General features: G+C 44.0%; 1 protein-coding gene across 2 annotated transcripts in view; it reads left to right on the top strand.

Annotated features, from left to right (window-relative positions):
* LOC139538980 (disintegrin and metalloproteinase domain-containing protein 23-like) overlaps positions 1-21,332 on the top strand; it is a 49,150-nt gene that overhangs the window by 11,398 nt on the left and 16,420 nt on the right. For both annotated transcript variants that reach the window (XR_011667839.1, XM_071341603.1), the window contains exons 4-14: positions 10,736-10,799; positions 12,311-12,393; positions 12,891-12,954; positions 15,049-15,121; positions 15,518-15,585; positions 18,027-18,092; positions 18,682-18,750; positions 19,686-19,852; positions 20,168-20,252; positions 20,330-20,417; positions 20,590-20,641. Coding sequence is in view for 1 of the 2 variants with exons in the window: in XM_071341603.1 (XP_071197704.1) it covers positions 10,736-10,799; positions 12,311-12,393; positions 12,891-12,954; positions 15,049-15,121; positions 15,518-15,585; positions 18,027-18,092; positions 18,682-18,750; positions 19,686-19,852; positions 20,168-20,252; positions 20,330-20,417; positions 20,590-20,641 (879 nt within the window). In the remaining variant the exon portion in view is untranslated. The remainder of the gene's footprint in view (positions 1-10,735; positions 10,800-12,310; positions 12,394-12,890; positions 12,955-15,048; positions 15,122-15,517; positions 15,586-18,026; positions 18,093-18,681; positions 18,751-19,685; positions 19,853-20,167; positions 20,253-20,329; positions 20,418-20,589; positions 20,642-21,332) is intronic.

Below are 21,332 nucleotides of genomic sequence, written 5' to 3'. Positions count from 1 at the left end.
TATCTTTGGTCGTACGTTCTGCTTATGGTTTGTAAACAACGCCAAAGCAAGGTGTAGACATGAAACATGACATAATACAGAACATTAATAGACAAGAACAGCTCAAGGACAAAATGACAAAATCATTTTTTAAAGGCACATGTAGCCTACATATCAATACATACACACCAACTATCTAGGTCAGATAGGGGAGAGAAGTTGTGCCGTGAGGTGTTGCTTTATCTGTTTATTGAAACCAGGTTTGCTGTTTATTTGAACAATATGAGATGGAAGGAAGTTCCATGCAGTTAGGGCTCTATATAATACTGTACGCTTTTTTGAATTTGTTCTGGATTTGGAGACTATGAAAAGACCCCTGGTGGCATGTCTGATGGGGTAAGTGTGTGTCAGAGCTGTGTGTAAGTTGACTATGCAAACAATTTGGGATTTTCAACACATTGTTTCTTATAAAAAGAAGAAGTGATGCAGTCAGTCTCTCCTCAACTCTTAGCCAAGAGAGACTGGTATTTACAGTATTAATATCAGCCCTCTGATTACAATGAAGACCAAGACGTGCTGCTCTGTTCTGGGCCAGCTGCAGCTTAACTAGGTCTTTCCTTGCAGCACTCGACCACACGACTGGACAATAATCAAGATTAGACAAAACTAGAGCCTGCAGGACTTGCTTTTTTGGAATGTGGTGTCAAAAAAGCAGAGCATCTCTTTATTACGGCCAGATCTCTCCCCATCTTTACAACCATTGCATCTATATGTTTTAACCATGACAGTTTACAATCTAAGGTAACGCCAAGTAATTTAGTCTCCTCAACTTGTTCAACAGACACACCATTCATTACCAGATCCAGCTGAGGTCTAGAGCTTAGGGAGTGTTTTGTACCAAATACAATGCTTTTAGTTTTAGAGATGTTCAGGACCAGTTTATTACTGGCCACCCATTCCAAAACAGACTGTATCTCTTTGTTAAGTGTTTCAGTGACTCCATTAGTTGTGGTTGCTGATGCGTATATATGGTGCAATCATCAGCAGGTTATGGACAATAATATCTAACAGTACAGCTCCCACAATCTTCTTATTATCAATTTATTTCACCCAATCATCAGTCATTTGTGTCAGTGCAGTAGTACATGTTGAGTGCCCTTCTCTATAAGCGTGCTGAACGTCTGTTGTTCATTTGTTTACAAAAGAAATAGCATTGTACACCACTTTTTCTAAAAGTTTGCTAAGATCTGGAAGCAAGCTAATAGCTCTGTTGTGACAACCAGTAAAGGCCACTTTACCACTCTTGGGTAGTGGAATGACTTTTGCTTCCCTCCAGGCCTGATGACAAAGACTTTCCTCTAGGCTCAGATTAAAGATATGACAGATAGAAGTGGCTATAGAGTCATCTACCATCCTCAGTAGCTTTCCATTTTTGTCAATTGTCAATGCCAGGAGGTTTGTCATTATTGATCGATAACAATCATTTTTCGACCTCTCCCACGCTAACTTTACAGAATTTAAACTTGCAATGCATGAATACGATGGCTCACTGTTCGTTGTTGGGATTTCCTGCCTAAATTTGCCCACTTTTCCAATGAGGTAATCATTAAAATAATTGGCAACATCAAATGGTTTTGTGACGAATAAGCCGTCTGATTCGATGAAAGATGGAGTTGAATGTCTTTCTGCACACTATTTCATTTAAAGTACTCCAAAGTATTTTTCCATCATTGATCTTGGCTTCATAATACAGTTTCTTCTTCTTTTTTTTGAGTTTAGTCACATCATTTCTCAATTTGAAGTAAGATGTACAGCCAGACTTATTAGCCACTTCTTTTGCCTCATCTCTTTCAACCATACAGTTTTTCAATTCCTCATCAATCCATGGAGCCTTAACAGTTCTAACAGTCAGTTTCTTAACAGGTCCATGTTTACCAATAATTAGAAGAAGTCATTTCATAAATTCATCAAGAGCAGCATCTGGATGCTCCTCATTAATCACATCAGACCAACAAATATTTTTAACATCATCCACTGAAGTCACAGCAAAATCTTTTGTATGATCTCTTATAAATTATTTTAGGCCCAGCTGTTGGAACTTTGGCTTTCCCGGATATAGCCACTATATTGTGATCCAGCTTTAGAACAAAGCTCTACAGTATTAGTAAAAATGTGATTGATGCATGTGGATGATCTTGTCCCTGTAGTGTTTGTAAAGACCCTGGTAGGTTGATTAATAACCTGAACCAGATTTCAGGCACTGGTTACAGTTAGAAGCGTCCTCTTGAGCGGACAGCTTGATGAAAACCAGTCAATATTCAGGTCCCCAAGAAAATAGACCTCCCTGTTTACATAACATACATTTTCAAGCATTTCACACATATAAATTTAGAGGCTGACTGTTCGCACTTGGTGGCCTATAGAAACACTCCAAAAGAAAAGGCTTTAGATGTGCCAAGTGAACCTGCATCCACAACACTTCAATAACACTTGATATAAGATCTTCTCTAAGCATTACAGGGACATGGCTCTAAATATATACAGCAAAACTTCCCCCGTAAGCATTTCTGTCTCTTCTATGTCTATGTTATGTCTTTGTTTTGCTACTGCTGCATCATCAAATTAATTATTTAAGTGAGTCTCAGAAATTGCTAATATATTAATGTTATCTGATGCTAGCAAGTTACTGATTTCATGAACCTTATTTATAAGGCTACATACATTAATATGGGATATTTTCAGCCCTTTCCTGGGTAGTTTATCAGAGATAGACATAATACTGAAAAGAGCAAGCAAAGCAAGATAAAAAAAAATATACATTCAGCAGTCCATTAATCAATGTGTGTGTGTGTGTGTGTGTGTGTGTGTGTGTGTGTGTGTGTGTGTGTGTGTGTGTGTGTGCGTGCGTGCGTGCGTGCGTGCGTGCGTGCGTGCGTGCGTGCGTGCGTGCGTGCGTGCGTGCGTGCGTGCGTGCGTGCGTGCGGGGTTGAAGCTACGAACCCATAGGCTTGGCTCTCTCATCCCCTCCAGGCTTCTGGGAGGGAGAGTGGGTGGACAATGAGCCTGTCATAGCAGATGTAAGCCATGTCCCCACGCACTCTGGCAGCTTTCATGACTGGGATCAGTTCTTTCCTCTTCTGGCGCACAGCTTCAGGATAGTCCTCGTTAAGGAAGATATACAGTGCCTTGCAAAAGTATTCATCCCCCTTGGTGTTTTTCCTATTTTGTTGCATTATAACATGTAATTTAAATGGATTTTTATTTGGATTTCATGTAATGGACATACACAAAATAGTCCAAATTGGTGAAGTGAAATGAAAAAAATAGCTTGTTTCAAGAAATTCCCCAAAATAAAAAACAGAAAAGTGGTGCGTGCATATGTATTCACCCCCTTTGCAATGAATCCTCTAAATAAGATCTGGTGCAACCAATTACCTTCAGAAGTCACACAGTTAGTTAAATAAAGTCCACCTGTGTGCAATCTAAGTGTCATATGATCTGTCACATGATCTCAGTATATATACACCTGTTCTGAAAGGCCCCAGAGTCTGCAACACCGCTAAGCAACAGGCACCACCAAGCAAGCAGCGCCATGAAGACCAAGGAGCTCTCCAAACAGGTCAGGGACAAAATTGTGGAGAAGTACAGATCAGGGTTGGGTTATAAAAAAAATATCAGAAACTTTGAACATCCCACGGAGCCCCATTAAATCCATTATTACATTTTTTAAAGAATATAGCACCACAACAAACCTGCCAAGAGAGGGCCGCCCACCAAAACTCGCGGACCAGGCAAGGAGGGAATTAATCAGAGAAGCAACAAAGAGACCAAAGATAACCCTGAACGAGCTGCAAAGCTCCACAGTGGAGATTGAAGTATCTGTCCATATGACTACTTTAAGCCGTACACTCCACAGACCTGGGTTTTACGGAAGAGTGGCCAGAAAAAAAGCCATTATTTAAAGTAAGAAATGAGCAAACATGTTTGGTGTTCGCCAAAAGGCATGTGGGAGACTCCCCAAACATATGGAAGAAGGGACTCTGATCAGATGAGACCAAAATTGAGCTTTTTGGTCATCAAGGAAAACACTATGTCTGGCGCAGACCCAACACCTCTCATCACCCCGAGAATACCATCCCCACAGTGAAGTATGGTGGTGGCAGTATCATGCTGTGGGGATGTTTTTCATCAACAAGGACTGGGGAACTGATCAGAATTGAAGGAATGATGGATGGTGCTAAATACAGGGAATTTCTTGAGGGAAACCTGCTTCAGTCTTCCAGAGATTTGAGACTGGGACAGAGGTTCACCTTCCAACAGGACAATGACACTAAGCATACTGCTAAAGCAACACTCGAGTGGTTTAAGGGGAAACATTTAAATGTCTTGGAATGGCCTAGTCAAAGCCCAGACCTCAATCCAAATGAGAATCTGTGGTATGACTTAAAGATTGCTGTACACCAGCAGAACCCATCCAACTTGAAGGAGCTGGAGCAGTTTTGCCTTGAAGAATGGGCAAAAATCCCAATGGCTAGATGTGCCAAGCTTATAGAAACATACCCCAGGATACTTGCAACTGTAATTGCTGCAAAAGGTGGATCTACAAAGTATTGACTTTGGGGTGGTGAATAGTTATGCACGCTCAAGTTTTCTGAATTTTTGTCTTATTTCTTATTTGTTTCACTATAAAAAATATTTTGCATCTTCAAAGTGGTAGGCATGTTGTGTAATAGGTTGATATGGAGCTAGCTAACAGCTAGGCTAGCTGCAACCCTTAATAGCTCCTCAGACCCATCCTTGGTCAGCAGGAGTCACTAGAGCACAATGAGCCAAGTAAAGCCCCCCCAGCTTTACGACGCTGGGCCAATTGTGCACCGCCCTATGGGACTCTGACACAGCCTGGAATCAAACCTGGCTATTGTAGTAACGTCTCAAGCACTGTGATGCAGTGCTTTAGACCGCTGCGCCACTCAGGAGGCTTTCAATACTGTGATTTTATTGCGATTCGATGTTCAAAACATATTGCTGACTATATGTCTGCTGCAGAGGGACAAGAGAGAGCCATGAGAAAAACTAATTTTGTTCAGACAAGGAAATAAAAGTGCTGAAAACAAATTGGCTCCCTATTTGCACTGAGCAAATATATAAATGCAACATGAAACAATTTCAAAGATTTTACTGAGTTACAGTTCATATAAGGAAATCAGTCAATTTAAATATATTCATTAGGCCCTAATCTATGGATTTCACATGACTGGGAATACAGATATGTATCTGCTGGTCACATATACCTTAAAAAAGGTAGGGTGTGAATCAGAAAACCAGTCAGTATCTGGTGTGACCACTATTTGCCTCATGCAGCGCTACACATCTCCTTCACATAGAGTTGATCGGGCTGTTGATTGTGGCCTGTGGAATGATGTCCCACTCCTGCTTTGTGAAGTTGCTGGATATTGGCAGGGACTGGAACATGCTGTTGTAAATGTTGTTCCAGAGCATCCCAAACATGCTCAATGGGTGACATGTCTGGTGAGTATGCAGGCCATGGAAGAACTGGGACATTTTCAGCTTCCAGGAATTGTGTACAGATCCTTGCGACATGGGGCTGTGTATTACCATGCTGAAACATGAGGTGATGGTGGCGGATGAATGGCACGACAATGGGCCTCAGGATCTCGTCACAGTATCTCTGTCCATTCAAATTGCCATCAATAAAATGCAATTGTGTTCGTTGTCCATTGCTTATGCCTGCCCATACCATAACCCCACCGCCACCATGGGGCACACTGTTCACAACGTTGACATCAGAAAACCGCTCACCCACACAACGCCATCTGCCCGGTACAGTTGAAACCGGGATTCATCCGTGAAGAGCACACTTCTCCTGCATGCCAATGGCCATCGAAGGTGAGCATTATCCCACTGAAGTCAGGTCAAGACCCTGGTGAGGATGATGAGCACACGGATGAGCTTCCTTGAGACGGTTTCTGACAGTTAGTGCAGAAATTCTTCGGTTGTGCAAAAACACAGTTTCCTCAGCTGTCTCCAGGTGGCTGGTCTCAGTCGATCTTGCAGGTGAAGAAGCCAGATGTGCAGGTCCTAGGCTGGCATGGTTACATGTGGACTGCGGTTGTGAGGCCGGTTGGACATACTGCCAAATTCTCTAAAAGGACGTTGGAGGCAGCCAGACGACACTCTCTTATGGTAAAGAAATAAACATTACATTCTCTGGCAACAGCTCTGGTGGACATTCCTGCAGTCAGTATGACAATTGCATGCGCCCTCAAAATTTGAGACATCTGTGGCATTGTGTTGTGTGACAAAGCAACACATTTTCTAGTGGCCTTTTATTGTCCCCAGTACAAGGTGCACCTGTGTAATGACCATGCTGTTTAATCAGTTTCTTCATATGCCACACCTGCCAGGTGGATGGATTATCTTGGCAAAGGAGAAATGCTCACTAACAGGGATGTAACCACATTTGTGCACAACATTTGAGAGAAATAAGCTTTTTGGTACGTACATGTATGGAATATTTCTGTGATCTTTTATTTCAGCTCATATGGGACCAACACTTTACATGCTGCGTGTATATTTTGGTTCAGTTTTTAAAAAAAGATGGAGAGCAAGCTATGAAGGAAGAATTCAGTGCAGTTCCAGCCTACTAGCACAAAAATAATGTTGAGATATTGTCAAAACTATACAACATATCATCAAAAATACTATCCCGATATGTAACTTTATCGATTTTTCCTTCCATCACTTGCAAACATTTATGGAAAGTTTTGTTTACATCAAAAGGGATGCTGCTAAAAAGTTATTGAATTTAAAATGGATTTATCCAATATAGTTTTCATAGAACCCCTATATGCAGATGGTTTAATGTATTGTAGATTGAGTATTTATTGGACTCATAATACCTCTGTGTTTTAATAAGCATTGATCTTGGACTGCTTCAGTCATTCAGTGTGTCTGGGTCTTGGCTGCAGAACTTGCCCTTCCTCTCCCATAGCATCACTATTCAATTCTGAGAAGAGCTGATTATTTCCATCTGTCAGAGACATAGCAATGACAGCATCACGTGTCAGTGAATTTGTGCTGGAGCTGGTCCGACGCCAGGCCCCAGAACCTCCTGCAGTTGCTGGTCTCCCCCTCTCTTCTAACACTGCATTGTCAGTCTCCTGTGGACTCAAAGACCTCAGGGAAGGACTCCCTCCTCTTTAGCCACACACACATAAACACTCATACACACTGACTATACATTGCACACTGCGACATGTACTTCCTCCGGCATCCCTTCTCCACACACTCCACTCACGTACACACACACACATCTTTGCATTCCACTGATCCAGCCCACCAGACTCTGCAATGCTGCACTCCCCCCCCCCCCCCCTCTCTCTCTTTCTCTCTCTCTCTCTTTATCTGTATTTCTCACTTTCTCTCCATCTCACTCTCTCTTTCTCTCTTTCGATCTCTCTCTCTTTCTTTCTCTCTCTCTCTCTCTTACACTTTCTCTCCATCTCTCTCACTTTTTCTCCATCTCTCTCTCTCACACACTCTCTCTCTCTCTCTCTCTTTCTCTCCATCTCTCTCTCTATCTCTCTCTCTAACTTTCTCTCTCTCTCTCTCCCTGCCTCCTCCATCAAGCTAAAAATAGCCCTTCACTGGTGCTCCGACACTCTCTTTCTCTCTCCATCCCTCTTTCTCTCTCTCGATCTCTCTCTCCCTCTGCTCTCGCTCTCTCTCTCTCTCTCTCCTTTTCCCTCTCCTCTCGCTCTCTCTCTCTCTCTCTCTCTCTCCCTCTCCTCTTCTCTCTCTCTCTCTCTCTCTCTCTCTCTCTCTCTCTCTCTCTCTCTCTCTCTCTCTCTCTCTCTCTCTCTCTCTCTCTCTCTCTCTCTCTCTCTCTCTCTCTCTCTCTCTCTCTCTCTCTCTCTCTCTCTCTACACCTAACTGTGTACAGGACTTCCTGCCCACTCGCTGAGCATCACTCAAAACATGTCAGACACACACACATTTCGAAAGACATTTCTTAATTTTTTGTTTCTACTTGTCTGCAGCAAAAGGTGCTGTATGTCTGGGGTTGGGAGGGTGTGTTCAATTAGATCTACAAGGTTACCTTGAAAAGTGCCATTGTGGCAGAAATGGCAGTCTCTTGAAGTCAGTGGTCAGCTAACATATTGACTGTGTGTAACTGTGTGGTGTGGCATGGCTTGCTGAGTCAGACGGTGGGAACAGGCTGGAGGATAGCGGGACTCAAGGTGAACCAAAGGCCTCAAACAATCATTTATCATGTCATGCTTCATTGACACCATGTTGAAAGGGGATACGTTTTGCTTGGTTACTTATATCAATGCCATGCCTGTCGTTGATGTTCTTTCTATGTCTTTTGCCTGTCATGGATTTTCTTTCTCATCAATGCATTTGTGAAATAGTGAAACATTGTTTTAGATATTTTCTTGCTTTTAAATGTTTTTCAAAGGTTAGAATAGATTTGACATTGTTGTGAACTCCAACGAGCACTTCACCTGTTGGCTCTGTAAATGACAGCTTTGTGATGGATTCTGGATCCCATTTTGTACGCTGGCTGTCACCACTGTGTGTTGACTGACTTTCAAATGGTTTCAGAGTATGTACCTTACTGTGTTATACCTACAGTATCTATCTTATAATGTTTTATTGGTACAGTCTTTACCACCTGGTGTCACGAATCCCGCCGAAGATGGTGCCTCTTCCTGTTCGGGCGGCGCTCGGCGGTCGTCGTCACCGGCCTACTAGCTGCCATCGATTCCCTTCTTTTTGTTTCTGTTAGTTTGGGCTGATTGGGTGCACCTGTTTTGAGTTTAGTTTTGTGGGTAGGCTATTTAAGGGCAGTAGGCCCGCTGGCTTTTGTGCGGGCTTGTTCTCTGTTATTTGGTGTTGGATTTTATGTGGATTCTATATTTTCCGGACAGTTTAGTCCTGTGTGTTTTGGACTGGTATTTTCATGCGCTCGTGTGTTTGGGCATGATCGTTTTCCCTGTCGACAGGAAATAAAATCCACGTTCTGAAATACCTGCTCTCTGCGCTTGACTCCTCCACCCAGTACTCCTAGCAGCTCTGACACCTGGCAGCTCCACAAAAAAGGATCTGGTGCATCTAACCCGCTGATGCAGCGTCTAACCCGCTGATGCAGCATCGTACCTGCTGATGCAGCATCTTACCCGCGGATGCAGCATCTTACCCGCGGATGCAGCATCTTACCCGCGGATGCAGCATCTTACCCGCGGATGCAGCATCTTACCCACTGATGCAGCATCTAACCTACTGATGCAGCATTTTACCTGCTGATGCAGCATTTTACATACTGATGCAGCATTTTACGTACTGATGCAGCAGCTTATATACTGATGTAGCATCTTACCTGCTGATGCAGCATTTTACATACTGATGCAGCATCTTACCTGCTGATGCAGCATTTTACATACTGATGCAGCATCGTACCTACTGATGCAGCAGCTTACCCACTGATGCAGCAGCTTACCTACTGATGCAGCATCTAACCCGCTGATGCAGCATCTTACCTACTGATGCAGCATTTTACCTGCTGATGCAGCATTTTACATACTGATGCAGCATTTTACCTACTGATGCAGCAGCTTATATACTGATGCAACATCTTACCTGCTGATGCAGCATTTTACATACTGATGCAGCATCTTACCTGCTGATGCAGCATTTTACATACTGATGCAGCATCGTACCTACTGATGCAGCAGCTTACAAACTGATGCAGCATCTTACCCGCTGATGCAGCATCTTACCTGCTGATGCAGCAGCTTACATACTGATGCAGCATCTTACATACTGATAGAGCAGCTTACCTACTGATGCAACAGATTACATACTGATGCAGCATCTTACCTACTGATGCAGCAGCTTACATACTGATGCAGCATCTTACCCGCTGATGCAGCAGCTTACATACTGATGCAGCATCTTACCTACTGATGCAGCATCTTACCTACTGATGCAGCATCTTACCTACTGATGCAGCATCTTACCTGCTGATGCAGCAGCTTACATACTGATGCAGCATCTTACCTACTGATAGAGCATCTTACCTACTGATGCAGCAGCTTACATACTGATGCAGCATCTTACCTACTGATGCAGCAGCTTACATACTGATGCAGCATCTTACCTACTGATGCAGCAGTTTACATACTGATGCAGCATCTTACCCGCTGATGCAGCAGCTTACATACTGATGCAGCATCCTACCTACTGATGCAGCATCTTACCTACTGATGCAGCATCTTACCTACTGATGCAGCATCTTACCTACTGATAGAGCATCTTACCTACTGATGCAGCAGCTTACATACTGATGCAGCAGCTTACATACGGATGCAGCAGCTTACATACTGATGCAGCAGTTTACATACTGATGCAGCATCTTACATACTGATGCAGAATCTTACCTACTCTTCCTATAGCTGCACAGAATGCAACGTTTAAGCTACCTTTAACTGTGAGATGACGTGGGTGTATTTATGTTGACGTGGGTGTATTTGACTGTGGGGTTTGAATAAGATTATCTAAGGTTTGTGATGATTGTTGAATGTTGTTCAGCTGTTAAACAGGATGAACTTCTCCATGTAAGCCACAAGGAAAACTGAGTCACGGTTCTAGATCAGACCACAGCCAGAGGGTTAGGGCAGCAGGTCATCACAACAGATACTAACCCACGCCCCCTTCTCTTTCTCCTTCGCAGTGACTTGTTGTCGTCGGATTATGTGGAGATCCACTATGAGGAGGGCAAACCTGTTCTATCAAAGGTAACATCTCCAGGCAGACAACACACTCTGTTTGGGTACCTGTTTTCATTTACCTTTTTTCGGGCAGAGCCTAATTGGTTCCCAGTGGAAGATACAGGGCCTACAGCTGGTAAAGAATGGATTGGTTTGTTTTACGGTGGCTGATTAGGGCCAATCAAAGTACAAGTGGATAGTTAAAGTAATATGTAGCAAAACTCTTAAAGACTATTCAGTTGTACCATGTCGACATGACCTCTGGAGTTCACAGACATTCAAATAAATAATATGGCCATTGTCCATAGTAGCTGATGGGCTGAGGAGCTGAGGGCTGGGCTGAGGGGCTGGGGGCTGAGTGGCTGAGGGGCTGATGCCTGATGGGCTGAGGGGCTGATGGGTTGAGGGGCTGAGGGCTGGGCTGAGGGGCTGAGGGGCTGAGGGCTAGGCTGAGGGCTAGGCTAAAGGCTGGGCTCAGGGGCTGAGGGGCTGTGGGCTGGGCTGAGGGCTAGGCTAAAGGCTGGGCTCAGGGGCTGAGGGGCTGTGGGCTGGGCTGAGGGCTAGGCTACGGGCTGGGCTCAGGGGCTGAGGGGCTGTGGGCTGGGCTGAGGGCTAGGCTAAGGGCTGGGCTCAGGGGCTGAGGGGCTGTGGGCTGGGCTGAGGGCTAGGCTACGGGCTGGGCTCAGGGGCTGAGGGGCTGTGGGCTGGGCTGAAGGGCTGAGGGCTAGGCTACGGGCTGGGCTCAGGGGCTGAGGGGCTGTGGGCTGGGCTGAAGGGCTGAGGGCTAGGCTACGGGCTGGGCTCAGGGGCTGAGGGGCTGTGGGCTGGGCTGAAGGGCTGAGGGCTAGGCTAAGAGCTGGGCTCAGGGGCTGAGGGCTGGGCTGGGCACAGTGGAGTTAGCTGACTCAGCATGCCTCCACTCTGCTCCCCTGCAGCCTCCTGCCTCTCCTGCCTGCCTGGCTGCAACCCAGATCACGTGACAGGGAAGGGAGAGACTGGCGCTCTGCAGTAGCTATGCAGCGTGGGATGGTCTTTCAGAGAGAGAGAAAAAGAGAGAGAGAGAGAGAGAGAGAGAGAGAGAGAGAGAGAGATGTGGATCATTGAGGTCTGAAGAGAACAGTCTAGTTTGAGGCCCACAAACACAACCCACACTCCAGAAATGTATTTTTTCCAGATGTGGGCTGATTTCGTTAACCAGGCTGCAGAAGATGTACTGTATTGGAGAAAAGTATAGTCCTCCCAACTGAAATAACAGTATTACAACACAGTTGCAATAATGCAGCAAATACACAAAGGTACTTCATCTGAAGAATATTCCAGATTGTATAGATGGATTAGTATGTGTATATATTTGTTTGTTGAATGTCTTATAGAAGACCACTCCAAACCCATGGAGTGGTGTTCCAATCATCATGTACCCCCTGTTCTCCACAGTAGGTTGCTGTGATGTGAAGTGTTGTATATGTGTCGTTTAAGTGTTGTATAGGTGTTAAGTGTTGTGTAAGTGTTGTTTAAGTGCTGTTTCTGTGTTCCCTCAGGGTGGTGAGCACTGTTACTACCACGGCCAGGTGAGGGGGAAAGATCATTCCCACGTGGCCTTGTCTACCTGCAATGGGCTGCAGTAAGTGAAGAAACAGCAGCAGTTTTATATATAATAATCCGTGCCTGGAATATGTGTGGAGATTCATCTGTGCTCTCTACAGCTGCTATTGACTCAGTATTGACTGTCTTCTCTCTTCTCTTTGCCTCTCGTTCCCCCCTGTCTTCTCTCTTCTCTTTACCTCTCGTTCCCCCTGTCTTCTCTCATCACTTTGCCTCTCGTTCCCCCCTGTCTTCTCTCTTCTCTTTGCCTCTCGTTCCCCCTGTCTTCTCTCTTCTCTTTGCCTCTCGTTTCCCCCTGTCTTCTCTTTTCTCTTTGCCTCTCGTTCCTCCTGTCTTCTCTCTTCACTTTGCCTCTCGTTCCCCCTGTCTTCTCTCTTCTCTTTGCCTCTCGTTCTCCCTGTCTTCTCTCTTCACTTTGCCTCTCGTTCCTCCTGTCCTCTCTCTTCACTTTGCCTCTCGTTTCCCCTGTCTTCTCTCTTCACTTTGCCTCTCGTTCCACCTGCCTTTGCCTGACAGCGGAATGTTTGACGATGGACTCTATCTCTATATAATGGAGCCTTTGCAACAGACTCACTCAATTGTAAGTTCATCCTTCCATTTAGGTTTTTAACAATCTTTGCTACACAAATAAAATTGTTCTACCTCTACTTGTGCTACTGCTAGGATCGCTTTTGCCACTTTTAACCTTACTAAAGCCTCCTTTTAACCTTACTAAAGCCTCCTTTTACCGTTACTAAAGCCTCCTTTTACCGCTACTAAAGCCTCCTTTTACCGCTACTAAAGCCTCCTTTTACCGCTACTAAAGCCTCCTTTTACCGTTACTAAAGCCTCCTTTTACCATTACTAAAGTCTCCTTTTACCCTTACTAAAGCCTCCTTTTGTTATGTCCGTCGTTAAATGAAGACCAAGGTGCAGCGTGGTAGGCGTACATTTCCTTTAATTTTAAATGTTCCACCAAAAACAATAAACAACTCAACGAACGTAAAGTTGTTGAGTGCACACACATGCAACAAAAAAGAGAAGATCCCACAACAGAAAGTGGGAAAAAGGGCGGCCTAAGTATGATCCCCGATCAGAGACAACGATAGACAGCTACCTCTGATTGGGAACCATACTCGGCTAACAAAGAAATATAAACATAGATTTCCCACCCTAGTCACACCCTGACCTACCAAATAGAGAATATAAAGGATCTTTAAGGTCAGGGCGTGACACCTCTTACCGCTACTAAAGCCTCCTTTTACCGCTACTTAAGCCTCCTTCTACCGTTACTAAAGCCTCCTTTTACCGCTACTAAAGCCTCCTTTTACCGCTACTAAAGCCTCCTTTTACCGCTACTAAAGCCTCCTTTTACTGCTACTAAAGCCTCCTTTTACCGCTACTAAAGCCTCCTTTTACCGTTACTAAAGCCTCCTTTTACCGTTACTAAAGCCTCCTTTTACCGCTACTAAAGCCTCCTTTTACCATTACTAAAGCCTCCTTTTACCATTACTAAAGCCTCCTTTTACCACTACTAAAGCCTCCTTTTAACCTTACTAAAGCCTCCTTTTAACCTTACTAAAGCCTCCTTTTACCGTTACTAAAGCCTCCTTTTACCGTTACTAAAGCCTCCTTTTACCGTTACTAAAGCCTCCTTTTACCGTTACTAAAGCCTCCTTTTACCGTTACTAAAGCCTCCTTTTAACCGTTACTAAAGCTTCCTTTTACCGTTACTAAAGCTTCCTTTTACCGTTACTAAAGCCTCCTTTTACCTTTACTAAAGCCTCCTTTTTACTGTAAATGCACATTAGGTTATCTAGTGAAAATTTCCATACTTCAATGTCAAGGGCAATCTTGTTTTTGAAGGAAGTCCATGGTGTACTATAATGAAGGACATATGGTAATATCAATCAATCAAAGCTGATGTCACAAAGTGCTGTACAGAAACCCAGCCTAAAACCCCAAACAAATAAAATAAAATGTATTTATATAGCCCTTCTTACATCAGCTGATGTCACAAAGTGCTGTACAGAAACCCAGCCTAAAACAACAAACAGCAAGCAATGCAGGTGTAGAATCACAGTGGCTACGGGAAACAAAAGTGCTGTATGTATAGAAATGGTTTTCCCTCACTAATCTCTCATTGATCTTTTTCTAAAGTCACATAAGCCCAGAACACTATATCCCATTCAAGGTCCATGATGATAACGGAAAGGATAATGATCATGGAAATTGTAATTATAATAGAATGACAATGACAATGGAAAGGATAATGATAATGATAATGGAAAGGATAATGATAATGATAATGGAAATGATAATAATAATGGAAATTATAATGAAATGATAATGACACTGGAAATGATAATGATAATGATAATGGAAAAGACAGTGATAATGGAAATGATCATTATAATGGTAATATTAATGTTAATGGATTAATGGAATGATAATGATAATGGTAAGGATAATAATAATGTAATGATAATGTTTTTAGCGTAGTCAAGTATTCAATTTTTAAATATTGATTGATGTTGACTCTGTAGTTGTGAAAACCTGATCATGTGCCTTGTTATGGAGTTTAATGGGAATACCCTCCAATACCCTCTTCTTCTGTAACTTGACCCCTCTTGCCTGTTCCCTCCACCCTCATCACACCCCTGTTGACGGCCTGTTGATGGTTCCTCCCTCACAGGATACAGCCGCACGGCCCCACTCACTGCGCAGGACGCCCAGCCTCCAGTGGAACAGTGACTCAGAGGAACTGGGTAAGGTGTTCTGCATCTGACTGCCATCTTGTATAACCTCCACCCGCCCTCCATCACTTTACATCAACAATCTCATGGCCTGTCTACCTGGCCTTCCAGAACCTCTCCTACCTCTCCTCTCCAGAACCGTTGACATTAGATTCCCCTCACCTGGGTCAAGTACATAATGTCAAATACTTTCAAATACCTGTGTTGCGCTTGATTTGGTTTGCCCAGTAGAGTGGAAGGTAAATGAACTTAATGCATACCACAACTTAATACTTTAGTGTATTTGACGCAGGTTGGGACTGTTGACACAGAACCACAGAACCCAGCATGGCATCGGTATCCTGCCGTAGACCTCAGTGTGTTTCTCTACCGTTGTTATTGTGTTTCTGTGTTCCCGTGTTTCTCCAGTGAAGGACGAGCGGCTGCTGTCGGAGCTGGACGACATGGCCTGGCTGAAGCGCAGGAGAAAGCGGGCTGTAAGTCTCATCAATCCCTTAAAGGGACACTCCACCTACTCTAACTCTAACCCTACCCTAACCCTACTGTAACCCTACCCTAACCCTACTCTAACCCTACCCTAACCCTACTCTAACCCTACCCTAACCCTACCCCTACTGTAACCCTGCTGTAACCCTACCCTAACCCTAACCCTACTGTAACCCTAACCCTAACCCTACTGTAACCCTACTCTAACCCTACCCTAACCCTAACCCTAACCCTACCCTAACCCTAACCCTACTCTAACCCTACCCTAACCCTAACCCTACTGTAACCCTACCCTAACCCTACTCTAACCCTACCCTAACCCTAACCCTAACCCTACTCTAACCCTACCCTAACCCTAACCCTACTGTAACCCTACCCTAACCCTACTGTAACCCTACCCTAACCCTAACCCTACTGTAACCCTACCCTAACCCTACTCTAACCCTACCCTAACCCTAACCCTAACCCTACTGTAACCCTACCCTAACCCTACTCTAACCATACCCTAACCCTAACCCTACTCTAACCCTACCCTAACCCTACCCTAACCCTACTCTAACCCTACCCTAACCCTAACCCTACTCTAACCCTGCTGTAACCCTACCCTAACCCTACTGTAACCCTACTGTAACCATAACCCTACTGTAACCCTACCCTAACCCTACTGTAACCCTACCCTAACCCTAACCCTACTGTAACCCTACCCTAACCCTACTCTAACCCTACCCTAACCCTAACCCTAACCCTACTCTAACCCTACCCTAACCCTAACCCTACTGTAACCCTACCCTAACCCTACTCTAACCCTACCCTAACCCTAACCCTAACCCTACTCTAACCCTACCCTAACCCTAACCCTACTGTAACCCTACCCTAACCCTACTCTAACCCTACCCTAACCCTAACCCTAACCCTACTCTAACCCTACCCTAACCCTAACCCTACTGTAACCCTAACCCTACCCTACCCTAACCCTACCCTAACCCTACTCTAACCCTACCCTAACCCTACCCTAACCCTACTCTAACCCTACCCTAACCCTAACCCTACTGTAACCCTGCTGTAACCCTACTGTAACCCTACCCTAACCCTAACCCTAACCCTACTGTAACCCTAACTCTACTATAACCTTAACCCTACTGTAAACCGAACTCTACTGTAACACTAACACTACTGTAACATTATCCCTACTGTAACCCTAACTCTACTGTAAACCCACTGTAACCCTAACCGTACTGTAACTCTAACCCTACTCTAACCCTACTGTAACCCTAACCCTACTGTAACCCTAACCCTACTATAACCCTACTGTAAACCCACTGTAACCCTGCTGTAACCCTACTGTAACTCTAACCCTACCCTAACCCTACCCTAACCCTACTGTAACCCTAACCCTACTGTAACTCTAACCCTACTCTAACCCTACCTTACACCTACTGTAACCATAACTCTACTGTAAACCTACTGTAACCCTAACCCACTGTAACCCTACTGTAACCCTAACCCTACTGTAACCCTACTGTAACCCTACTGTAACCCCACTGTAACCATAACCCTACTGTAACCCTAACTCTACTGTAAACCTACTGTAACCCTAACCTTACTGTAACCCTAACCCTACCTTACACCTAGTGTGCTATGTAACCCACTCCACCTACTGTTCATCCACCCTTGCTGTGTTATAACCTAGTGTGCTATGTAGCCTTGTGTTATAACCTAGTGTGCTATGTAGCCTTGTGTTATAACCTAGTGTGCTATGTAGCCTTGTGTTATAACCTAGTGTGCTACGTAGCCTTGTGTTATAACCTAGTGTGCTATGTAGACTTGTGTTATAACCTAGTATGCTATGTAGCCTTGTGTTATAACCTAGTGTGCTATGTAGCCTTGTGTTATAACCTAGTGTGCTATGTAGCCTTGTGTTATAACCTAGTTTGCTATGTAGCCTCTTGTTATAACCTAGTGTGCTATGTAACCCACTCCACCTACTGTTCATCCACCCTTGCTGTGTTATAACCTAGTGTGCTATGTAGCCTCTTGTTATAACCTAGTTTGCTATGTAGCCTCTTGTTATAACCTAGTTTGCTATGTAGTCTCTTGTTATAACCTAGTGTGCTATGTAACCCACTCCACCTACTGTTCATCCACCCTTGCTGTGTTATAACCTAGTGTGCTATGTAGCCTCTTGTTATAACCTAGTGTGCTATGTAGCCTCATGTTATAACCTAGTGTGCTATGTAGCCTCTTGTTATAACCTAGTGTGCTACATAGCCTCATGTTATAACCTGTTAATTTAAATTCATGTAAATGCCTCAAGCTTCTTTCACAACATAATTTGCATTCAGCACAATATAATTCTCTATTTTCTTCTCATCCTCTATAAATCTGTCATTGCTGTGTCTTATGAAAGTTAACTAATCTGTGGCTTTTTCAGATGCCTCGGAATGTATTTGAGGAGATGAAGTATTTGGAGATTATGATCGTCAGTGACCATAATATGGTATGTGCCCTCAAAAGCCAAGCAACACTATCTAAACAAAAGACAGGAAACATGAATTAATATGTCATCCATGTTTCATTATTTTGCTGTTAAGAGTCTCTTCAACATTCCAGCAACACCAGGGAGACCTGTTTTTTCCTCTCTTGTCCTGTGCTTTAGCCAGCTACACCCACAAGAGGTTGCAACACTGTTGAATGTGGCGGTGGATGCGTGATTCATATCCTAGCTAACGTAACCGCCGTCCAGATTTGAAAACACCAGGCTTATTCTATTGTTTACATTTAACATTTAAGTCATTTAGCAGACGCTCTTATCCAGAGCGACTTACAAATTGGAAAGTTCATACATATTCATCCTGGTCCCCCCGTGGGGAATGAACCCACAACCCTGGCGTTGCAAGCGCCATGCTCTACCAACTGAGCCACACGGGACAAGGACCATTGTTGGTGTGGACCATCAAAAAGCAACATGGATATTTTATGTATTTTCTAAAAGGGTGTTGTAGGAGCTTGTATAAGAATGTATTCATATTCCCCTTAATAATAGTTTTGAATAACATTTGTGTCGTTGTTTTTTGTGTGGTCTGCAGTATAAGCGACTCAAGACCAAGCAGCACACCAGGAACTCTGCCAAGTCAGTGGTGAACATTGTTGATGCTGTGAGTAACATCTTCAGTTGGCTCTGAGAACTGATTCTATTTAAAAAAAAAAAAAAAACTTTTATTCACTGCAGATATTCAGCTCTTCACCTCCTCTTTCTGGTGTATGTTTCAGGGTGTCCGTCAGAACAATCTAGAATAATGTTGAACTGATTCTAATTCTCTGGCTCTTGTGTGACTAAATAATATTTTCAATGCAATCACGGTTGAATCAATCATAGCTTAATCAATTATTGTGTTTGCAAAACACAAGTATATCTAAACGTTGAATTTACAGATTAATTGATCAAATGTATATTTATTTTTTGTTGAGAACAGCTGTTTACCATTTGTATTAAAGTTCCCCTAGAGGTAGAACCCAGAATTGACCACTTCCTCATGTGTCATACACTGTTCATCTCATGTACCCTGAGTCTCATGTTCCCTCAGTCTCCTGTAATCTGAGTCTCCTGTAATCTGAGTCTCCTGTAATCTGAGTCTCCTGTAATCTGAGTCATGTAATCTGAGTCATGTAATCTGAGTCATGTAATCTGAGTCATGTAATCTGAGTCATGTAATCTGAGTCTCCTGTAATCTGAGTCTCTTGTACCCTCAGTCTCCTGTACCCTCAGTCTCCTGTACTGTCAGTCGGCCCCATACTTGTGTCTGTGCTGTTCAGATTGTACACTGTATCACTGTGCTTGTTGTTGCTCTGTGTAGCTGGGATGTGGAATAACAGTCCCGTGTCTCTCCTTGCTCCCAGTGTGCTGTTTCCCCTGTCCCGTGTCTCTCCCTGCTCTCAGTGTGCTGTTTCCCCTGTCCTGTCCTGTCCTGTCCTCAGACAGTACAGATGATCATTCACACCCAGTATTTTTCTCCTGTTCCTGTGCTGTGATCTCTCCATCTCTCTCTCTCTCTCTGTGTTCTCCCACTACCCCAACATGCTCCGATGACAGATCTTTAAGGAGCACCTGCACACACGGGTGGTTCTGGTTGCCGCGGAGATCTGGACGGACAAGGACCAGATTCCCATCAGTGTGAAGCCTCTGGACATGCTGAAAGATTTCTCTAAGTACCGGGCGCAGAGCATCAAGCAGCACGCTGACGCTGTGCACCTCTTCTCGTAAGTGCTCTCTCCTCCCTGTTCCTCAGGGCCACCCCATACTGATGCTGTAGTAAGTATCTCTTGCACACGGAGCCCTTATGTCTTCCCAGATCAGTAGATCACGTTAAAGGACTAGGCCCTAATGCTTTGGCTTTAACAACAAAGCAGCCTTTTTCATTCCACTTTCATTTTTCCTCCAAGGGTGGCTGAATACCACTCACATGTCCAGCATATGTCTGTCTACCTGTCTGTCTGCCTGTCTGTCTATCTTTGTATCTGACTGCCTGTCTGTGTGTCTGTCTGATAGTTACTCTGTGTCTCTTCGATGCACAGCAATGTGACCTTCCACTATCACCGAAGCAGTGTAGCGTACTTCGGGGGCATGTGCTCTGTGAGCCGTGGAGTAGGGGTCAACGAGGTGAGACTAATGTCCAGGATCATACTGTTTTATTATGGCAGAACAGACGAGTAACTGCTAATGTTTTGTACCTGCAGTATGGCACCACATGGACTATGGCTTCATCACTCTCCCAGAGCTTGGCACAGAACCTCGGCATCCAGTGGGATCCAGCCGCCAAGAGAAGTACACAGACCAGCTCACAATGCATCACTGCACATTCATTTCTGCCTCACAGATTTACAAAGCAGTCCTTTTTAGAAATATCTTAATTTTACAATCTATGTTTTAAATTTGGAATAATTTTAGGCACATATGTTTCTTTGGCGGACATGTTGTGTGTTGTTCTCTCTCACAGAGGAATGTGGCTGCTCTGACTCCTGGGTGGGCTGCATCATGGAGGATACTGGGTAATGAGCTGCTGAACTACTGTTATTCTCACTCTCTGTTTCTGTCTCTATGTCTCTCTCTCCCTGTCACATGTGCCCCCTCACACACACATACACACACACAGACAGATATATATAATAATATACACTACCTTTCAAAAGTTTGGGGTCACTTAGACATTTCCTTGTTTTTGAAAGAAAACACCAGTCTCAACGTCAACAGTGAAGAGGCGTCTCCGGGATGCTAGCATTCTAGGCAGAGTTGCAAAGAAAAAGCCATATCTAAAACTAGACACTCTAATGTACTTGTCCTCTTGCTCAGTTGTGCACCGGGGCCTCCCACTCCTCTTTCTATTCTGGTTAGAGACAGTTTGCGCTTTTCTGTGAAGGGAGTAGTACACACCGTTGTACGAGATCTTCAGTTTCTTGGCAAGTTCTCGCATGGAATAGCCTTCATTTCTCAGAACAAGAATAGACTGACGAGTTTCAGAAGAAAGTTCTTTGTTTTTGGCCATTTTGAGCCTGTAATCGAACCCACAAATGCTGATGCTCCAGATACTCAACTAATCCAAAGAAGGACAGTTTTATTGCTTCTTTAATCAGAACAACATTTTTCAGCTCTGCTAACATATTTGCAAAAGGGTTTTCTAATGATCAATTAGCCTTTTAAAATGATAAACTTGGAATAGCTAACACCACGTGCCATTGGAAC

Source organism: Salvelinus alpinus, chromosome 14, assembly GCF_045679555.1.
Source record: "Salvelinus alpinus chromosome 14, SLU_Salpinus.1, whole genome shotgun sequence".
In the NCBI taxonomy this organism is placed as follows: Eukaryota; Metazoa; Chordata; class Actinopteri; order Salmoniformes; family Salmonidae; genus Salvelinus; species Salvelinus alpinus.
Note: the sequence above shows the minus strand (reverse complement) of the source record. Positions and strands in the feature narration are given on the sequence as shown.